We start from the raw sequence: 16290 nt of genomic DNA on the forward strand, positions 1-16290 counted from the left end.
ACTTACATTGGAATCAGAGCAATGTATGTGATGTTGTCTCATATTTATTTATTATTATTTAATCTGATAATAAATAAAAACACCTTCAAACAGCTGATTTCAATTACTATGATTCTTCAAAATAGATTCACAATTGGGATAGAAGAATACAAGGTACAATACTGTCATCGTTTTTCTTCGGATATGCTTTGATCTTGGTACCAGCTGAAATATACTTGAAGCAAGTTGGAGACAAGTTAATATTGACTGCTATTCTACTTATAAACGGAGGTCTGGCCGCTGCAATGCCCACGGTTGTTAATAAGGTATTATCAATTTCATTTACTTTGAGAAAATAATATAATATACCTCTTCTTACTGCACTGCTGGAAGAACAACTCTTTTACTTTTAAGGATAGTTATAGTTGTCTACCCAACTTTACTTAGTGGCAGAGCCTATGTAGGTACCACCCACTCATCACTTATTCTTCTTCCTTAGAGTACTGTTTTGAACCCTTCAATCTAGATTGAACCCTAGGATCTAGGACGAATGAGTGTAACTACAAACAAATAGGAACAAAAGTAATTTTGTAAGATTTTATTAGAATACATTCAGCAATACCTGTTGACTTCCAAGCAGGATATTTAAATAATTGTATTTAGTTAACATGACTTTGTATTTTTAAATGTTAAAAAAGAGTAACTACTGAGTTTCTTGTCGGTTCTTCTCGGTAGAATCTATTTTCCGAACCCGTGGTAGCTTCACTTAATTGTAAAGTGACGATTTAAAAGTGCTTGTAAAAGCCTACTTGAATAAAGTTTATTTTGCTTTTGATTTTTTGAAATAAAATCGAAAGTCATTCTAATTTATGATCATATTGTTTTAAACTATATCAAATAGTATATTGAAAGGTTACATATAAAGAATTACCTTTTCAGGGAGGATGGATTGCCGTCTGTAATGCCGAATTTCTAATGGGAATGACTCAAGCTTGCCTAACTCCTATTAATCACCAACTTATTTCGAACTGGCTCCCGCCCAGCGAAAGACGATTATTTGGCAGTTTTGTTCAAGGAGGTAAAATACATATAGATAGATAAAAATTTACAGTACAAACTAATTATTTTCGCTTGAATTTATAGTGATCAGTAAAAAATAGATAAGTTGAATGCAAATATTTTTTTAAAATTAAACTTAAAAAAAAAATACAATTCATTACGATTCAATTTATCAAGAATAACGAAATACTTATTCCACTCATCATCCTTTTGCCCTTATCCCATTTTTTGGAGTCGGCGCTGCATGTCTTCTCCATCCAAACTTCTCTGTCAGACGTCATCTCACAAGTAACATTCTTTCTAGCCATATCGTCTTACACACAATCCATCCATCGTTTCGTTGGTCGTTCTCTACCTCTATATCCACCCACTCCTTACCCTATTCCACTAACAAAACTTATAATTTTTGTATTTCTAAATATTCGTCAGGTATTCTCCTTGGTACAATCGTGGCGCTTCCCTTATCAGGACTAATGTCTCAAGCGCGGTTAGGTTGGGAGCTTATATTCTACGCTCAAGCTATGCTGACTCTGTCGATGGGGGCGGTGTGGGCTCTCCTGACAGCGAGCACACCAGATCAACATCACGCCATTGGTGATGCTGAAAAGGAATTTATTAAGGAGGCTCTTGCGTGCTATAAAAAGGTAAGTCATGAGCATTGAATTTACTCCTACATAAAAATATTTCCTTACGCTTTTTTTTATTCGACTTACAATGAAAAGGTATTAAAATTTTCGTACGGTAGTTTTATTATTTTAAAACTCAACATGTTAATCTTATGGCAAAATATGTTGCAAATCATTTAGAGCTTCAACAGAATAGCTATTCAGGAAACAAATATAGAATATTGGTAAGCTAGAATATCATTATACGTAGAACGTTAGCTACGCATATTTATTAATCATAATTTTGTCAGTTACATGGAAAAACAAAGGTTGGAAACTGATTAAATAACATAGTAATTGTAATGTACTTCATATTTACTTATTAAGCAGACATGTTAACTATTAATTCGTGTTAAATTATCAAAATTTAATTGTTAAGCTGCCTTAATTATTAATTTAAAAAGAAAATAAAAATGATGCATCAAAAACATTCTTAGAAATTGCAAACATCTAATAATAATTTGAATTTATTGACCTCCGTGGTCGAGTACACCATAATACAACAGTGTGCACACCGATTTTAATGTTTACGCCACTCCGAGGGTCCGGGTTCGATTCCCGGCCGAGTCGATGGCGAAAAAGTTCATTAGTTTTCTATGTTGCCTGGGTATGCGTGTTTTGGTACCGTCGTTACTTCTGATTTTCCATAACACAATTGCTTTAGCTATTTACATTAGGATCAGAGTAATATTCGTGATGTTGTCAAATAATTATTTATTAAAAAAAGAAAAAAACTTATCTATTTCCTTTTGCAGAAAAAGCTTCGGAAACCATGGCGGCGCATAATGGAATCCAAAGCGTTTTGGGCGATAGCCTCCGCTCATTCGGCTGCCACCGCAACCTTCATTTTCTTCTTAGTCGAGATACCAGCATTCTTATATTCTATCAACTCGTCTATCAAAACTGTAAGCTACTTTTCATATTTATATATTTGAATTAAGGTGATATCAGACGGTTCATTCGAGTGAATGTTCTTTTGAGTGAATGATTCATTTTTCTTTCATTCCATGTTCACACTTAGTTGGAATGACGTAAAAAATAACATTCATCCGTAGTTTCTTTCAATATTTGACGTTTGACGTACCGACTGTCTGCTACAGCGATCGAGACAAAATGGCCAAATCTGACTGAACGTTTACTATGTATGTGTTTGGACTGTTCACTGTTCACTGTTTTTTCATTCATTCGGAATGGGAATGAAAGACGCCGAATGAACCGATCGAACGTCGTTGGATCAGTTCACTAATGAATTCATTCGCCACTTTTGTTTCACATTGTGTTTAGACGTGTCACTTTAAGTGAAAGATGCAAAATGAAAGACGAAAATGAACCCTCTGATTTCACCTTTAGCATCATAGTTTGATCATTAAGACATTGCCGAGAAAAATATTACGTTAGTTGAATTCTTGGAAAGATAATTTATTTTGGTTCTAGACGAGAAAATAATACGGGGCCTAAAGCTAATAAATATGAAAAAATACGACCGACGTTTAATTTACTTAAACGAAATAATATAATAATTAATCACGATCAGTCCTTTGATTTCCATTTTAATTAACAATTTAATCTAACAATACGGTCGTGTTTAGCATTTCATAATTTTGGTTTGTCGAAAGCCTGGTATAAGAGATTTATCTATTAAATAGATATTTATTTATATTTTGTGAAAGCTTATCACTAAACACTTAAAATTAATATTTGACGTATGATACATCTTTATAGATATAATTATAGTCGGACGATTTTGAGTGAAAAACAAAATGTAGAAATATTTACATACGATCGAGTGATTTCAATAATACGTGTTTAAATCAGATTATTTTATTACTTTTTGGTGATCACTTGATCAATATTTTATATACTATGTAGTGATATGGATTATTTTATAAAATCTAACAAATGAATTCATCGGTTTAAACACAGAAGTCAAATGAACTCGGCCATTTCTGTGTATTTCAGAGCAGCTGGCAAACAGCGCTTCCGCTTGCATCTATGTGGGCTGTTTACATATTAACTGCGCCCACCATTGACATTATTTACAGAGTCGGCTACGCTGACTATCTATTTGACATTAAATACTATCGCAAAATCATCAATTGTTTGGGTACGTTCAAATGTAATACTAAATATAAGTTAAAATACATAAGCCCATTACAAAATGTTTATAAAACTATATGCTAGTAAATTTCTCATCGCTGGAAATGATTTTTGTGGTTTGGTTAAAAGGAGTGAGTCTTAAAAAAACTAAACAAACAAACTACTAACTTTCTTGTCGGTTCTCCTCGGTACAATCTGCATTCTGAACTGGTGGTATTTTTTTATAATATTCGTGTAATATTAATGAAAAAAAAACGGCGGCACTGACCACTCTCTATCAGGTGATAGAGAGTGGTCAGCGCCGCCCATAGACTGGCACTGTAAGAAACATTAACCATTCCTTTCATCGTCAATGTGCCACCAACCTTGGGAACTAAGATGTTATCTCCCTTGTGCCTATACTTACACTGGCTCACTCACTCTTCAAACCGGAATACAACAATACCAAGTATTGTTGTTTGGCGGTAGAATATCTGACGAATGGGTTGTACCGACCCAGCCCGGCTTGCACAAAGACCTACCACCTAGCTTCAAGTATTTTTATACCAATACCATACCATTTTTTGTACCAAGTAGCTTCACTTAAATGACGATTCAAAAGTGCTTGTTAAAACCTACGAGAATAAAGTATATTGCAACAAAAGGAATATAACAATATCTATTTTTATACCACAAATAACCTAATATAATCCTACATTAATTTCTTAACATTTGCTATTTGTTAGTGAAATAATAAGATAAATTTGACATTAAATTAAAGCGATTTATTTGATTGCAGGAACTTTTGGAATAGTCATAGGACTAACGATCGTACCAAATCTGGTTTCAAACTGGAATCACTGGGGTGTCGTTATTTTAATGGGGACACTGAGCCTACTCGGCCTTCAATTCTCGGGATTCCTTGTAAGTCATATGTATATGTATCTTAAAATTACTTATATATATCTACCAGCGTCCCCTCCTGGCTTCGGCGGGTGGTTTAAGCGTTTTTTTATATATTTATACCTCTCATTTATGTATATATTTTTGTTGCTTTTCGGACATGTCTAACAATTTTCGTTCTATTTCAACTTATTTGCACAAAAACCTTAATAAATTATATACTTAAACCTTCCCTATGAATTCCTCTGTCAATTTGTGAAAACCGCATGAAAATCTGTTCAGTAGTTTTGGAGTTTATCGTGAACATACAGACAGGCGGCCGGAGCACTTTTTTTATAATATATAGAGAGTATGTACCTACTTGCGTACATAAACTAGGTGCTTATGTACTTTGTATTTAGTTGTATGTTAATTTATTATAATCTTTATTGCATGCGGTATATTATTATACCTGTAAGTAACTTTGCATATTGTTTTAATATTTTAGTTAGTCTGAAATTATCATAGATTTAATATATAAACGAATATATGTTGTCAAATATATTTCCTATAGTATAAAAGCAGGATAAGTTTATATAATCGGCTACCATATCGGTTTGTATAATGGTCTGACTGGCGTGTGTTTCTACGGTCAGCAAAATAAGTTATTGGGCTCTTCAGTAAAATTACTAAAATATTTTTACATTTTAACATAAAACTTATAACACTACAAAATTAGATGTGTGTTCACATAATGTTGTCTACTGTATATAAAAGTTATCGTCCCAACTTTAATTGCGCAAACGATATCCTTAAAGAGCAAAGAGCTTAAAAAAATCAAAGTCAAAATGTTAGCCAAACCCAAATATATATTTTTTCATATTATTTTTAAACCCCGTCGCAAAAACGACTGGGCGTTATAAGTTTGACGTGTCTTTGTAAATGTGTAGGTCTGTCTGTGGCATCGTAGCTCTCAAACGAATAATCCGATTTTAATGCGTTTTTTTGTTTAAAAGGTATATCAGTCGAGATTGTTCTTAGCTATGTTTGGTAGATAGTTCAGGTCTTCAAGGTCATCAGGTCGTTTGTTAGGTGTCATAGGAGTGTTACACACTCAGTTTGCTTGAAAGCATATGTGGGATCTGACATTTGAAACACTAATGTCTCTTAGAACCTCTGAGCTGGTCTGATGATAGGGCTCGAAGGTAGGAGACGTAACCCTGCCTTTTAGTAAACCCATAGAGTTTGGGCTCATTGAATTTGTCTTGTTTGGTCGGCGATTTTTTTTTATTTTTAATTTAATTATGATTATTTTAAAACTGTGCTTATCTTAATTTTTGTTCATTTACAATTAGGATCCCCATCTTCTATATTTTCCTAGATGTCATTCCTTTTTATTGCTTAATGATAGATACAGTTACCTTCGTATTTATGATATTAGTATAGATTATTTGATACACTAACAGTTTTTATTTTTATTTCAGAGAAATCTGAACGACATGACTCAGAACCACGCCGGTACTCTGATAACAATTTCTTCAGCCGTGTCCAGTCTCGTCGGAGCCTTAACGCCACTGGTATCTGGCTTAATAGTCGGTAACGACTCAGTAAGTATATTTTCTTGATGTTCTAACTAATAGTAATAGTAATAAATCATTTATTTTTAGATTATATATCCATGTCGTTAGTAATAATTATCTCATCCTAGTTTAACTTATGTAATACAAAATACGTTTTTAGAATTCAGTCGGTATTGACGTGAAATATATAGAGAACATTATGGAATGAAGTCTGATCAGGTTTTTTATAAGAGTACGCTCTCAGAGGCACTTTTCAATCATCATCACCCCATATTATGTTTATATGATATGCCAATTGGAAGACTCGATACCAGAAAATTCATGTGATTAAAAAAAGTCGTCGTTGAATTCGACTTGTTTTTAATTAACTTCTCATTAATTTTCCTTATTTACAGACAGAGACATCTTGATTTATTAAAACTGTCTTTCATATTCTCAGCTTCGTGTATTAATGATTCTTTGTTTTTGATGATGGTTTTTAAGAAGATTAGTTATCGACTTTACTTTATATTCCTGGCGCTCAATTGACATTGACCTTTATTGGTAAAGATATAAAAATAAATAATACTTAAATGTAGATTCCAACGTCCTGGATTTAAAGAAAAGGTTAGGTATTGGGTTTTTCTATGACAAAGACAAGGCAGCATCTTGGAAGTTAGAATTGAGTACACTCTCGTAATTAAGAGTTGAGATATCTAAGTGGTTAGAACGCGTGCATCTTAACCAATGGTTGCGGGTTCAAATCTCGTGCTCGGCGGTGAAGGAAAACATCGTGAGGAAACCCGCATGTGTCTAATTTCATCGAAATTCTGCCACATGTGCATTCCACCAACCCGCATTGGAACAGCGTGGTGGAATATGTTCCAAACCCTCTCCTTAATGGAAGAGTAGGCCTTAGGTCAGCAGTGGGAAATTTACAGGCTGTTACTTTACTTTATTCGTAATTTAGCTGGCACGTAATTCCATTGATCCTGTGCATCAATTCTTCCCAGTTGTATGGAATTTTTCGTTACGTCAGATTAGAGTGTTAGGGAAAAGATCGCGGACTCTAATATATTCTGCACATTTAGGTAGTCTCCTAACAGATTGGTTGCCATGGAAACAATCTGGATGGTATCATCATAGCTTACACTATGCTCGCCTCATTAGACATTTGATTCAGTTTCATTATATATTCATAACATGTAAACAGTTCGTCTTTGGAAAGGTCAAAACGTCTAATTATCAACATATTGAATCTTAATATTTATCTTTTTTTCTATTCGTACGATTTTGTCAAGTTATTAACACAAAAATACATCGCATTGTAAACGGCGAAGGACAACATAATTTAAAAACCTGCATATTTTGGATGAAAACCTGCCAGATTTATATCTAAACACTTTTAGAATAACGTGGAGGACCAAGCTCTAAACCTGCTTCTTGGGAAAAGCGGAAACTTTTGATTAGAAATGGAACATTTGGAGAATATTACTTACTTCCTTTTGCAAATATTTAAAAACACTATATATATTGTTACATTAAAAATTATTTTCATAATTTTAACTTTTTTTATAATTATATAAAACGTCAAAAAAGTGTCAATTCGCTAAATTCCGTGCCATTGACCCATTTCCCACTTAATTTATGTCGGTGTTGCTAGTATAACGCTTCAACTTGGCATTTTCTATAACTTTAATTAATAAAATAAATTACATTTATTTTAAAGGTGCATTAAAACAATCATTAAAATAAGATTTTAATCATCTAATTCGCTTGCTGAATTTGATTAGAGGTCATTTCACATCGTTTCAGATTAATTTAATAGCTGTCTTCCAGTTTAAAGGTTAGTTCTTCGATGTAGGTGTCGGAGTCTAGTTATGATAAATTTACTTTGCCTCATATTTGGCTTTTCTTAATTTTAATAATTATTCCATAATTATTTCCTTGATTTTATTATGGATATAATTCCTTTTTCATTAAGGGTATTTTGGTAGTGATACTGGTCACACTCGTTAGCTTTCAAAGGTTCGTGAACTTTCGATTTCGTTCTTTTTGAATTTTGGAACTATCGGCTTCACACCGAATCCAAATTCTAATTCGATATACTGAATATATCGGTGAGTTGTCTTAATAATTGAGTTTCTTAATTTGTGGTTGTTTAGTATGCAGTGCTTTAATAGCAGTTATCTTTTCAGAATTTATATTAACAATGAAGTTTTGAAGTTTGACAGAACTTTATATCATGTTTACCGACTCGTAAAAAATTGTAAGTCTTTAATTCTTGTTTTTAATTAAATGCATTGGTTTGCAATTCGATAAGTCGTAGTCATGTGTAAATTGTGGTTTCCAGTGACCCTTTGAAATGGTTCTCCGGAGTTGAGATCGTCAATTTGTGTAAGTAGGACTTTGAACCTCCAGAAGGTAAATTCGTGCTTAGATCTCTCGTTAAAGGTATTTATCATTTGCTTATTTGCTTAACTTATTGAACCTGTATATTTCGTATTACAGGAGGTTTTTTTTTTTTAATCGGATTTACCCACCACGTGGACTTCTTGAATGGAAATATTAAGAGTGAACGGCTCCAGGTTCCTGGTTGAGTGTGCCCAGATAGCGGCTGGTGCAACTCCAAGGACGGCAGGCCTGTTCCCTAAGCCGTTGTCGGTATCCACGTGTAGCTGGAAACTTTGGTGATGTACCCCCTTTTAATTATATCATAAATTTTGTTTACACCGGTCTGGCGAACGGTGTATTCTTTCAAACCACAACAACTAATTTAATCGTCAGTGGCGCCTAATTTTCAACCTTATATTGAATTGCATTGAATTACATTGAATTTTCAAGCTTGCCTTTTATCCCAAGTGACCCACGCTGAGTCTAGCTGGCATAATTTTTATATAATAGTCATTATAAGAAGTAACATAAGTGACTAGTAAATTAAGTAATTGGTTGTTTATAATACTATGTTACTGGGCATTAAACATTTTATAACCTAATATTGTTTCTTTACACCCAACCACCTGAAAGGTAACAATATATATATTCTTATTTTTAAATACATACACATTAACAACGTTCAATTACGTTAACAAGCTTTCGTTATCATCACTATGTAGTAAATGTTGGTTGGTATTTTGTCAACTAATTTATAAAAATTCTGGTCAATCAATTGAGATAGAATTTCAAAGACACCTGGTGTAGGTTTTTACTTACTTAATTTTATTTATTATAGAAATATTAATTAATTTATCTTATATACAAATTATATTTTGTATTGGCCCGTGGAGTAGTGGTTTAAACAGCTTCATCAAAAGTATAACACCTCGCCTCATTGCCTCCACTAGTGACAGGAGGGCTGGTTCGTTAGACCAGAGGATCGGAATTGCGATTCAACGGCGAAATGCTGCTAGCATTCTTCCCACCATTCTACGCGGTCAAGATTTATACAGTAAATAGTTTTAGTTCATATTTGTATATATTTAAGCATTTAATGTTATTAATTATTATATACATAGGTATTTCGGATTTGTGTACGAAGAGATTAGGGATCAAATATAATTATTAAGCAAATTTAAATATTCAATTTTCTTAAACATGGAGCTGCTTAATTAGAGCGTCTTGTCTAATTTACAAAATATGTTAATAAGACGATCAAATGAAATTACATTCAAGTATTTGCGAGTACTTCTGAATTGCTATAATTATTATATTTACTTGATGGTGGCTTTTGTAGGTACCGCCCACTCATCAGATATTCAACTTCAACTAGCTTTACTTGGTATTGTGGTTTTTCCATAATTACTCGAGTGCACAATGTTGACATAAGGAATTGTTACTTTTCTTTACACGACATGACACTTCTTTTCACGTATATGTTGTATATGTAGGGATGATGATGATGATAATAATTACAAAGTTATTAAGGAATGGGTATGATATTTCCATGTCTTAGGATGATCAAAAGTTTAAACAACGATATTCTTCCAGATTGATTTATTAACACTATTTTCACATTTATTTTACCCACTAATCCTTGTTTCACAATACATCCCGTATTTTATCCAGATCTGGACTATAATTCTTATTATTTTAAAAATAATCATAATTATAACAAAACACTGTCGCCGCAGTCGATTTATTAACATTATGTTCCTTACCGGCCGAATGTCTCATATTCGGCCAGTATTAATCGTGAAAAATTAAAATATTACATTACAACATATTCAAAAAATAGTCAATCGATATATTATTACTTCAATTATTCTAATAAATTGTAGTTATACAATGTGTAAAAAAATAACTCTAACATATGTTATTGAAATATCTTAAAATGTTGTAATACGAAAACATAGATTTTATACATCGTGTGGTTTATGCAACGAAATTCGAGCGTCAAATTTTATTATTTGTACATTGTAGGTATATGACGTACTTTTATTTACACCATCATGTAGAAATTTAAAAGCGGTTCAAATAGTAATCATGTCGAATACACCCGATAATTACATTTACAAATTTCGAAACCTATAACAGGATTTGTTTTATTTTAATTTTATTTGAAACTGGCTATGTATGTTCGCACCTTATACATTTTTTTAATACACAGCCATATCACCGCTCTCTACTCACCGGCCAGTAACTTCTTTCCATTCTCTAAAATTAATTCTACGTTAAGCGATAACAATTTAGTAAATTGCAATACTCTTTAATTTTCGGCACGTCTAAAACCAAGAACATCACATCTAAGACAGAACCATTCCCGATCTTCTATGTGCAGTTATCGTCCCATAATCACTGGAACAAAATAAGCTTACGCTTAATAAAAAGTGTTTAATATTGACTTAATTTTACCATTGGATATTTCTAAATGTTTTTAGATCTACATTGCTCTATAAAAGAACGTCTGTTTGAACCTGTGCCACTAACTTCAATAGTAATTTAGTTTTTTGGAATACGTCGAATAATTTCTATTTCTTTATCGAAGTTAATGTATATTTTAGCATAAGACAATTTTTTTTTCATAAAGAATCATTCACACTTGGATGGACATAGAAATTTTCTATCCACATCTGTATAATTATATCAACAATTTAATAAAAAATATGAAATAAAACTGAAAGTTTTTTTAAACAGCTGCTATATTTAAATATTTCAGTTACATGTTCTAATTTTAAAATTATTCCATGTTTTGAAAATAACGTATCAATAAGCATATCATATAGAATTTAAGAAGTATTTTGTATTCTTTATCTGCTGCTGCTGTTAATATAATTTATTAATTCTAGACAGATGTGAAGCGCTGGAGGATACTTTTCTTTACACTGGCGGCGTTCTACTTCGTCTGCAACGTCATCTACAGCGCATTCGCCAGCAGCGATCGTCAAGACTGGGACGACGATGGCAAACAGAAGTTCGGCTACAGTAACGGTAGAGAAATATTAACTATTCCTTACATCGTCAATGCGCCACCAACCTTGGGAACTAAGATGTTATGTCCCTTGTGCCTGTAGTTACACTGGCTCACTCACCCTTCAGACCGGAACACAGCGATACTGAGTACTGTTATTTGGCGGTAGAATAACTGATGAGTGGGTAGTACCTACCCAGACGGGCTTGCACAAAGTAATGTCACGGTATTAAGGACAATCATATCATCATAATTTCAACCGTTGAAAATTAACTAATGCAGCAAGCAAAAGCCAAACCAAGAGAAAGAAAGATGTATACATATTTTAACTGTATTTGCTTCATTTTATATGCACGACACATTAAAAAATAGAGAGCCTCTTATTCTCTCAGAGCACCTTATTAAATTAAAAATGACTTCACAGCTTACCACAAGCGGATGCTCAAGACGTTCGAACGATACCTCATTTGTGGAATTATAATAAGTCGTCTGGAAGATGCGCGGAAAAATATAATATACCGCACATAATGTCTGAACTAATACACCTCAATAAAGAATAGAGATCCTGGCTTAGCATTGGAAATAATTCATACATACATTGTTGATATATTTTTGTTTTCCTTGTATGTTTACATGTGAACGAACCATTAACAAGATATTTAGCAAGATATCCATTGTATGGACCACCTCTGCTCTTTAGCGATTATTATTGCTTCGGTAGTTTCTGAAATCAGAACAAATACTCCAGATTTTCACATAAATAATTTATTTTTCGAGCCGAGCCGAGATGGCCTTGTGGTTAGAACACGTGCATCTTAACCGATGATTTCGGATTCAAACCCAGGCAAGCACCACTATATATATGTGCTTAATTTGTGTTTATAATTCATCTCGTGCTCGGCGGTGAAGGAAAACATCGCGAGGAAACCTGCATGTGTCTAATTTCATCGAAATTCAGCGACACGTGCATTCCACCAACCCGCATTGGAACAGCGTGGTGGAATATGTTCCAAACCCTCTCCTTAATGGGAGAGGAGGCCATTAGCCCAGCAGTGGGAAATTTACAGGCTGTTACTTTTACTTTAATTTCATTTTCATTACTCACGAAAGGGCCCTGTGTCGCATCAATGAGTTGGAACAGAGCTTGTGTGAGGCACAAAAGTCAATATCACACTTTGAAAATGTGAAAAGTTGTATAGACTCCGATGCCACACAGAGTCTTTTCAATGAGCTTACTAATTATGACTCGCTTGGTATGAACAACATCACCACTATTGACTTAACGGAGGATGTATCACAGTGTGAGAGCAGGATAGTCATGGGAAGTCGAACAAAAATTAAGAAATACATTAAAATTAGCAATATGATCAAAAGAACAAGAAAATTAATACAAAAGTCTAAAAATTCTAAAAATTTTATATTGTTAAGAAAAGAAAACATGAGTCTAATTAATGCTCTTAATTCTTGCTCTTTTGAACTTCAAGAATCAAAACATAAATATGAAACTGACTTAGAGCAGTTCCAAAATGAAATTTATAGACTAGAATCTGCTCTAAAAAATATTAGTAATAAATATGAACTGGCTCAAAAACAAATAGGAGAGCACATTCTTGCAGCTAATGAGCTATTGAATATCAGCAACTATAATATGGAGCGATTCGACTCCCTAACAAATAAGCACATAAATTGTAACTGTCAGTCCGTTCACACTGTGCAGCCACTTCCTATGGTCAATCAGTCACATAGTGTCAAAGAAAATAGTATTACCAAAACCATTTCCCAGAAATGTGTCACTACCAATATTAATAGTCCAAATAGTCTGGATACAATGTCTGACACTGTCTGTAATACTTATAATACATATATGTACTCGGACAAGGTAGGCCAGGGCATGGGATCATTATTAAGTAAGAATTTGAAGCAAAAAGTAATTAACATTTGTAGCCCAGGGATTCCATACATAGAAATGATAAACAAAATTAAGCAAACTAAATATAAGGAAAACTCTAATATTATAATTTTCTATGGAGACAGTTTATCAGTTAGGAAAAAAGATGTCTTAAAATCAATAAACATCCTTCTTGACATAAATAAAAATTATAAATGTAAATATTTACTATGTGCTTTCCCATATTCTAACTTATTAACGGAAGCACAAAATAAATACATCTATAATTTAAATCTATTTTTACATAGCATGACATGCCGTCATAGTGACGTATTTATTAATTTTGACATAAATAAATTTATATTTAACTTTAAGCTGACAAAGGATACAATGTACCTGCCACTTAAATATAAACGACATATAGCTACATTGTTAGCTTACAATATATTTGATCCAATTGTAGACACTACAATTAAAAAAAATATTATACCCTTGATTAGTAGTTGTGCTACTAACAATAATAAATTAAAAAACTAAGCAATAAGACAACGGATAAGCACTGTAAATATATTATTAGTATTGTACATCAGAATATACAGAGCTTATCCAGCAAAGATAACGAAATTGAATTATTTTTAAAGTACTATAATATTGACATATTTTGTATTAGCGAACATTGGATCTTGTCACATCAGCTACCACCTAGTATTAATAACTATAAATTGTCAAGTGCGTTCTTTAGAAAATTAACTAAACACGGAGGATCATTAATATACACAAAACAGAATATACATTGTAAAGAGCGAAAAGACATTGTGGATCTTTCAATAGAGCGCACTGTTGAACTGTCATGCGTGGAACTCGAGCATACTATAGCTATGTGCGTATACCGACCTCCACAATCGGATTTTAACCTTTTTGAATGTGTGATGGAGGACGCCCTTAAGCGAGTCTGTACTGGGCGAAAGAATATAGTTATTTGTGGAGATTTTAACATTGACATTTTAGTGCAATCTTCCATAAGTACTAGGTTCATAAATTTATTTCAATCTTATAATCTAAATAACATATTTTGTGAACCTACAAGAATATCAGCGACTTCCGCAACCTGCATAGATAACGTGTTTTGTAGTTGTGAGGCCGTTAATAAGAAAATCTTATCAAACCTTACATCAGATCACTTTGGCCAAATGGTGTCAATAGGTATAAAAAAAAATCAAAAGAAACGAAAAATCACTTGTAGGCCAATTACTGTGAAAGGTTTAATCAACTTCAATAATGCTTTACACTGTAGCCTTCCAAAATTGAATCTCAGCTCAAATGATCCCAACTCTTTATATAATTCTCTTTTACAACTAATTAATAACGAATTCAATAAAATATTTCAGTTAAAAACCTTTTATCAAAACAATGAAATGCAGTTCTCAGACTGGGCCACTACCGGTATCTATATAAGTCGAAATAAATTGTATGAGCTATATGAACTTAAGAAATATAATCGTGATTGTAAATTTATCAATTTTGTTAAAAAATATTCCAAGTTATTTAAACAAGTTTGTCAAACAGCTCGTTCGTTGCATATTAAAAATAAAATCTTAAAATCTAATAATAAAATGAAAACTACTTGGGATATTATAAGTTCGGAAACAGGTAGGTTGAAGTTTGATGCAGGGCAGTTATCCCTTAGTATAAAAGGCAAAATTGTAGGCAAAGATCTAGATGTGGCCAATGAATTCGAAGAATATTTCTCTAATATTCCTCTGAATATTACTAAAGGACTTAATGCGTCTCCTAATGACGCTTTAGACCTACTCAAATGTTATGTTCCCCAGAATGAGTTAGAATTTTCTTTTGAGAATATAACTCCGTACGAAATATTAAAAATGTTTAAAACATTAAATCTGAAAAAAACCTGTGATCTTTGGGATTTATCAGTCACAATTATTAACAATGTAATTGTTGACTTGGCTCCTTATTTAGCTATAATCTTTAATAAATGCGTACAATCTGGTATTTTTCCTGATATGTTGAAATTAAGTAAAGTAATCCCATTATTTAAGTCCGGTGATAAAAATGATCCAAACAATTACAGACCGATCTCTATTTTGCCAGTATTAAGTAAAATTTTTGAGAAAGTCATGCTTAATCAATTGCTATTATACTTTAACTCGAATAAGCTATTGCATTCTCAACAGTTTGGTTTTACTAAGGGTCGCTCGACTGCTGATGCGGGTGTAGCATTTGTTAAGCACATTTATGATGCATGGGAAAAGTCGCAAAACGCTATTGGAGTTTTTTGTGATTTATCAAAAGCTTTCGATTGCGTTAGGCATGATATTCTCCTAGAAAAGCTTAAATATTATGGTATCAGGGGCCCTGCATTGAAATTAATTTCCTCCTACCTTAGTGAAAGAGTTTTGAAGGTTGTGGTTAATGGTGCAAAATCAAATGGCGCTGTGGCGCAAATGGGTGTACCACAGGGTTCAATTTTGGGACCTCTCTTGTTCTTAATATATATAAATGATTTACCTTATTTCGTAAAAAATACTTGCGATATTGTACTGTTTGCAGATGATACATCCCTAATTTTTAAACTTGATAGAAAAATAAACAACTATGACGTTGTAAGCAGTGCCCTGTCGCGGGTTCTTGGTTGGTTTGACATAAATAATTTAGTACTAAATGCTAAAAAGACTAAATGTGTTTTGTTTTCCTTGCCAAATGTCAAATCAAATCCTTCTGCAATAACTTTGAAAAATGAAAGGCTTGAGTTTG

The 16290-nt window shown here is 32.9% G+C and overlaps 1 protein-coding gene across 1 annotated transcript in view; it reads left to right on the forward strand.

The window, feature by feature from the left end:
- LOC124533981 (putative inorganic phosphate cotransporter) overlaps positions 1–16290 on the forward strand; it is a 44959-nt gene that overhangs the window by 27217 nt on the left and 1452 nt on the right. The window contains exons 4-11 of the mRNA XM_047109564.1: positions 126–305; positions 919–1057; positions 1468–1682; positions 2459–2608; positions 3663–3807; positions 4579–4703; positions 6146–6268; positions 11506–11647. Coding sequence (XP_046965520.1) covers positions 126–305; positions 919–1057; positions 1468–1682; positions 2459–2608; positions 3663–3807; positions 4579–4703; positions 6146–6268; positions 11506–11647 — 1219 coding nt within the window. The remainder of the gene's footprint in view (positions 1–125; positions 306–918; positions 1058–1467; positions 1683–2458; positions 2609–3662; positions 3808–4578; positions 4704–6145; positions 6269–11505; positions 11648–16290) is intronic.

This window comes from Vanessa cardui, chromosome 12 (assembly GCF_905220365.1).
Source record: "Vanessa cardui chromosome 12, ilVanCard2.1, whole genome shotgun sequence".
NCBI lineage: Eukaryota > Metazoa > Arthropoda > Insecta > Lepidoptera > Nymphalidae > Vanessa > Vanessa cardui.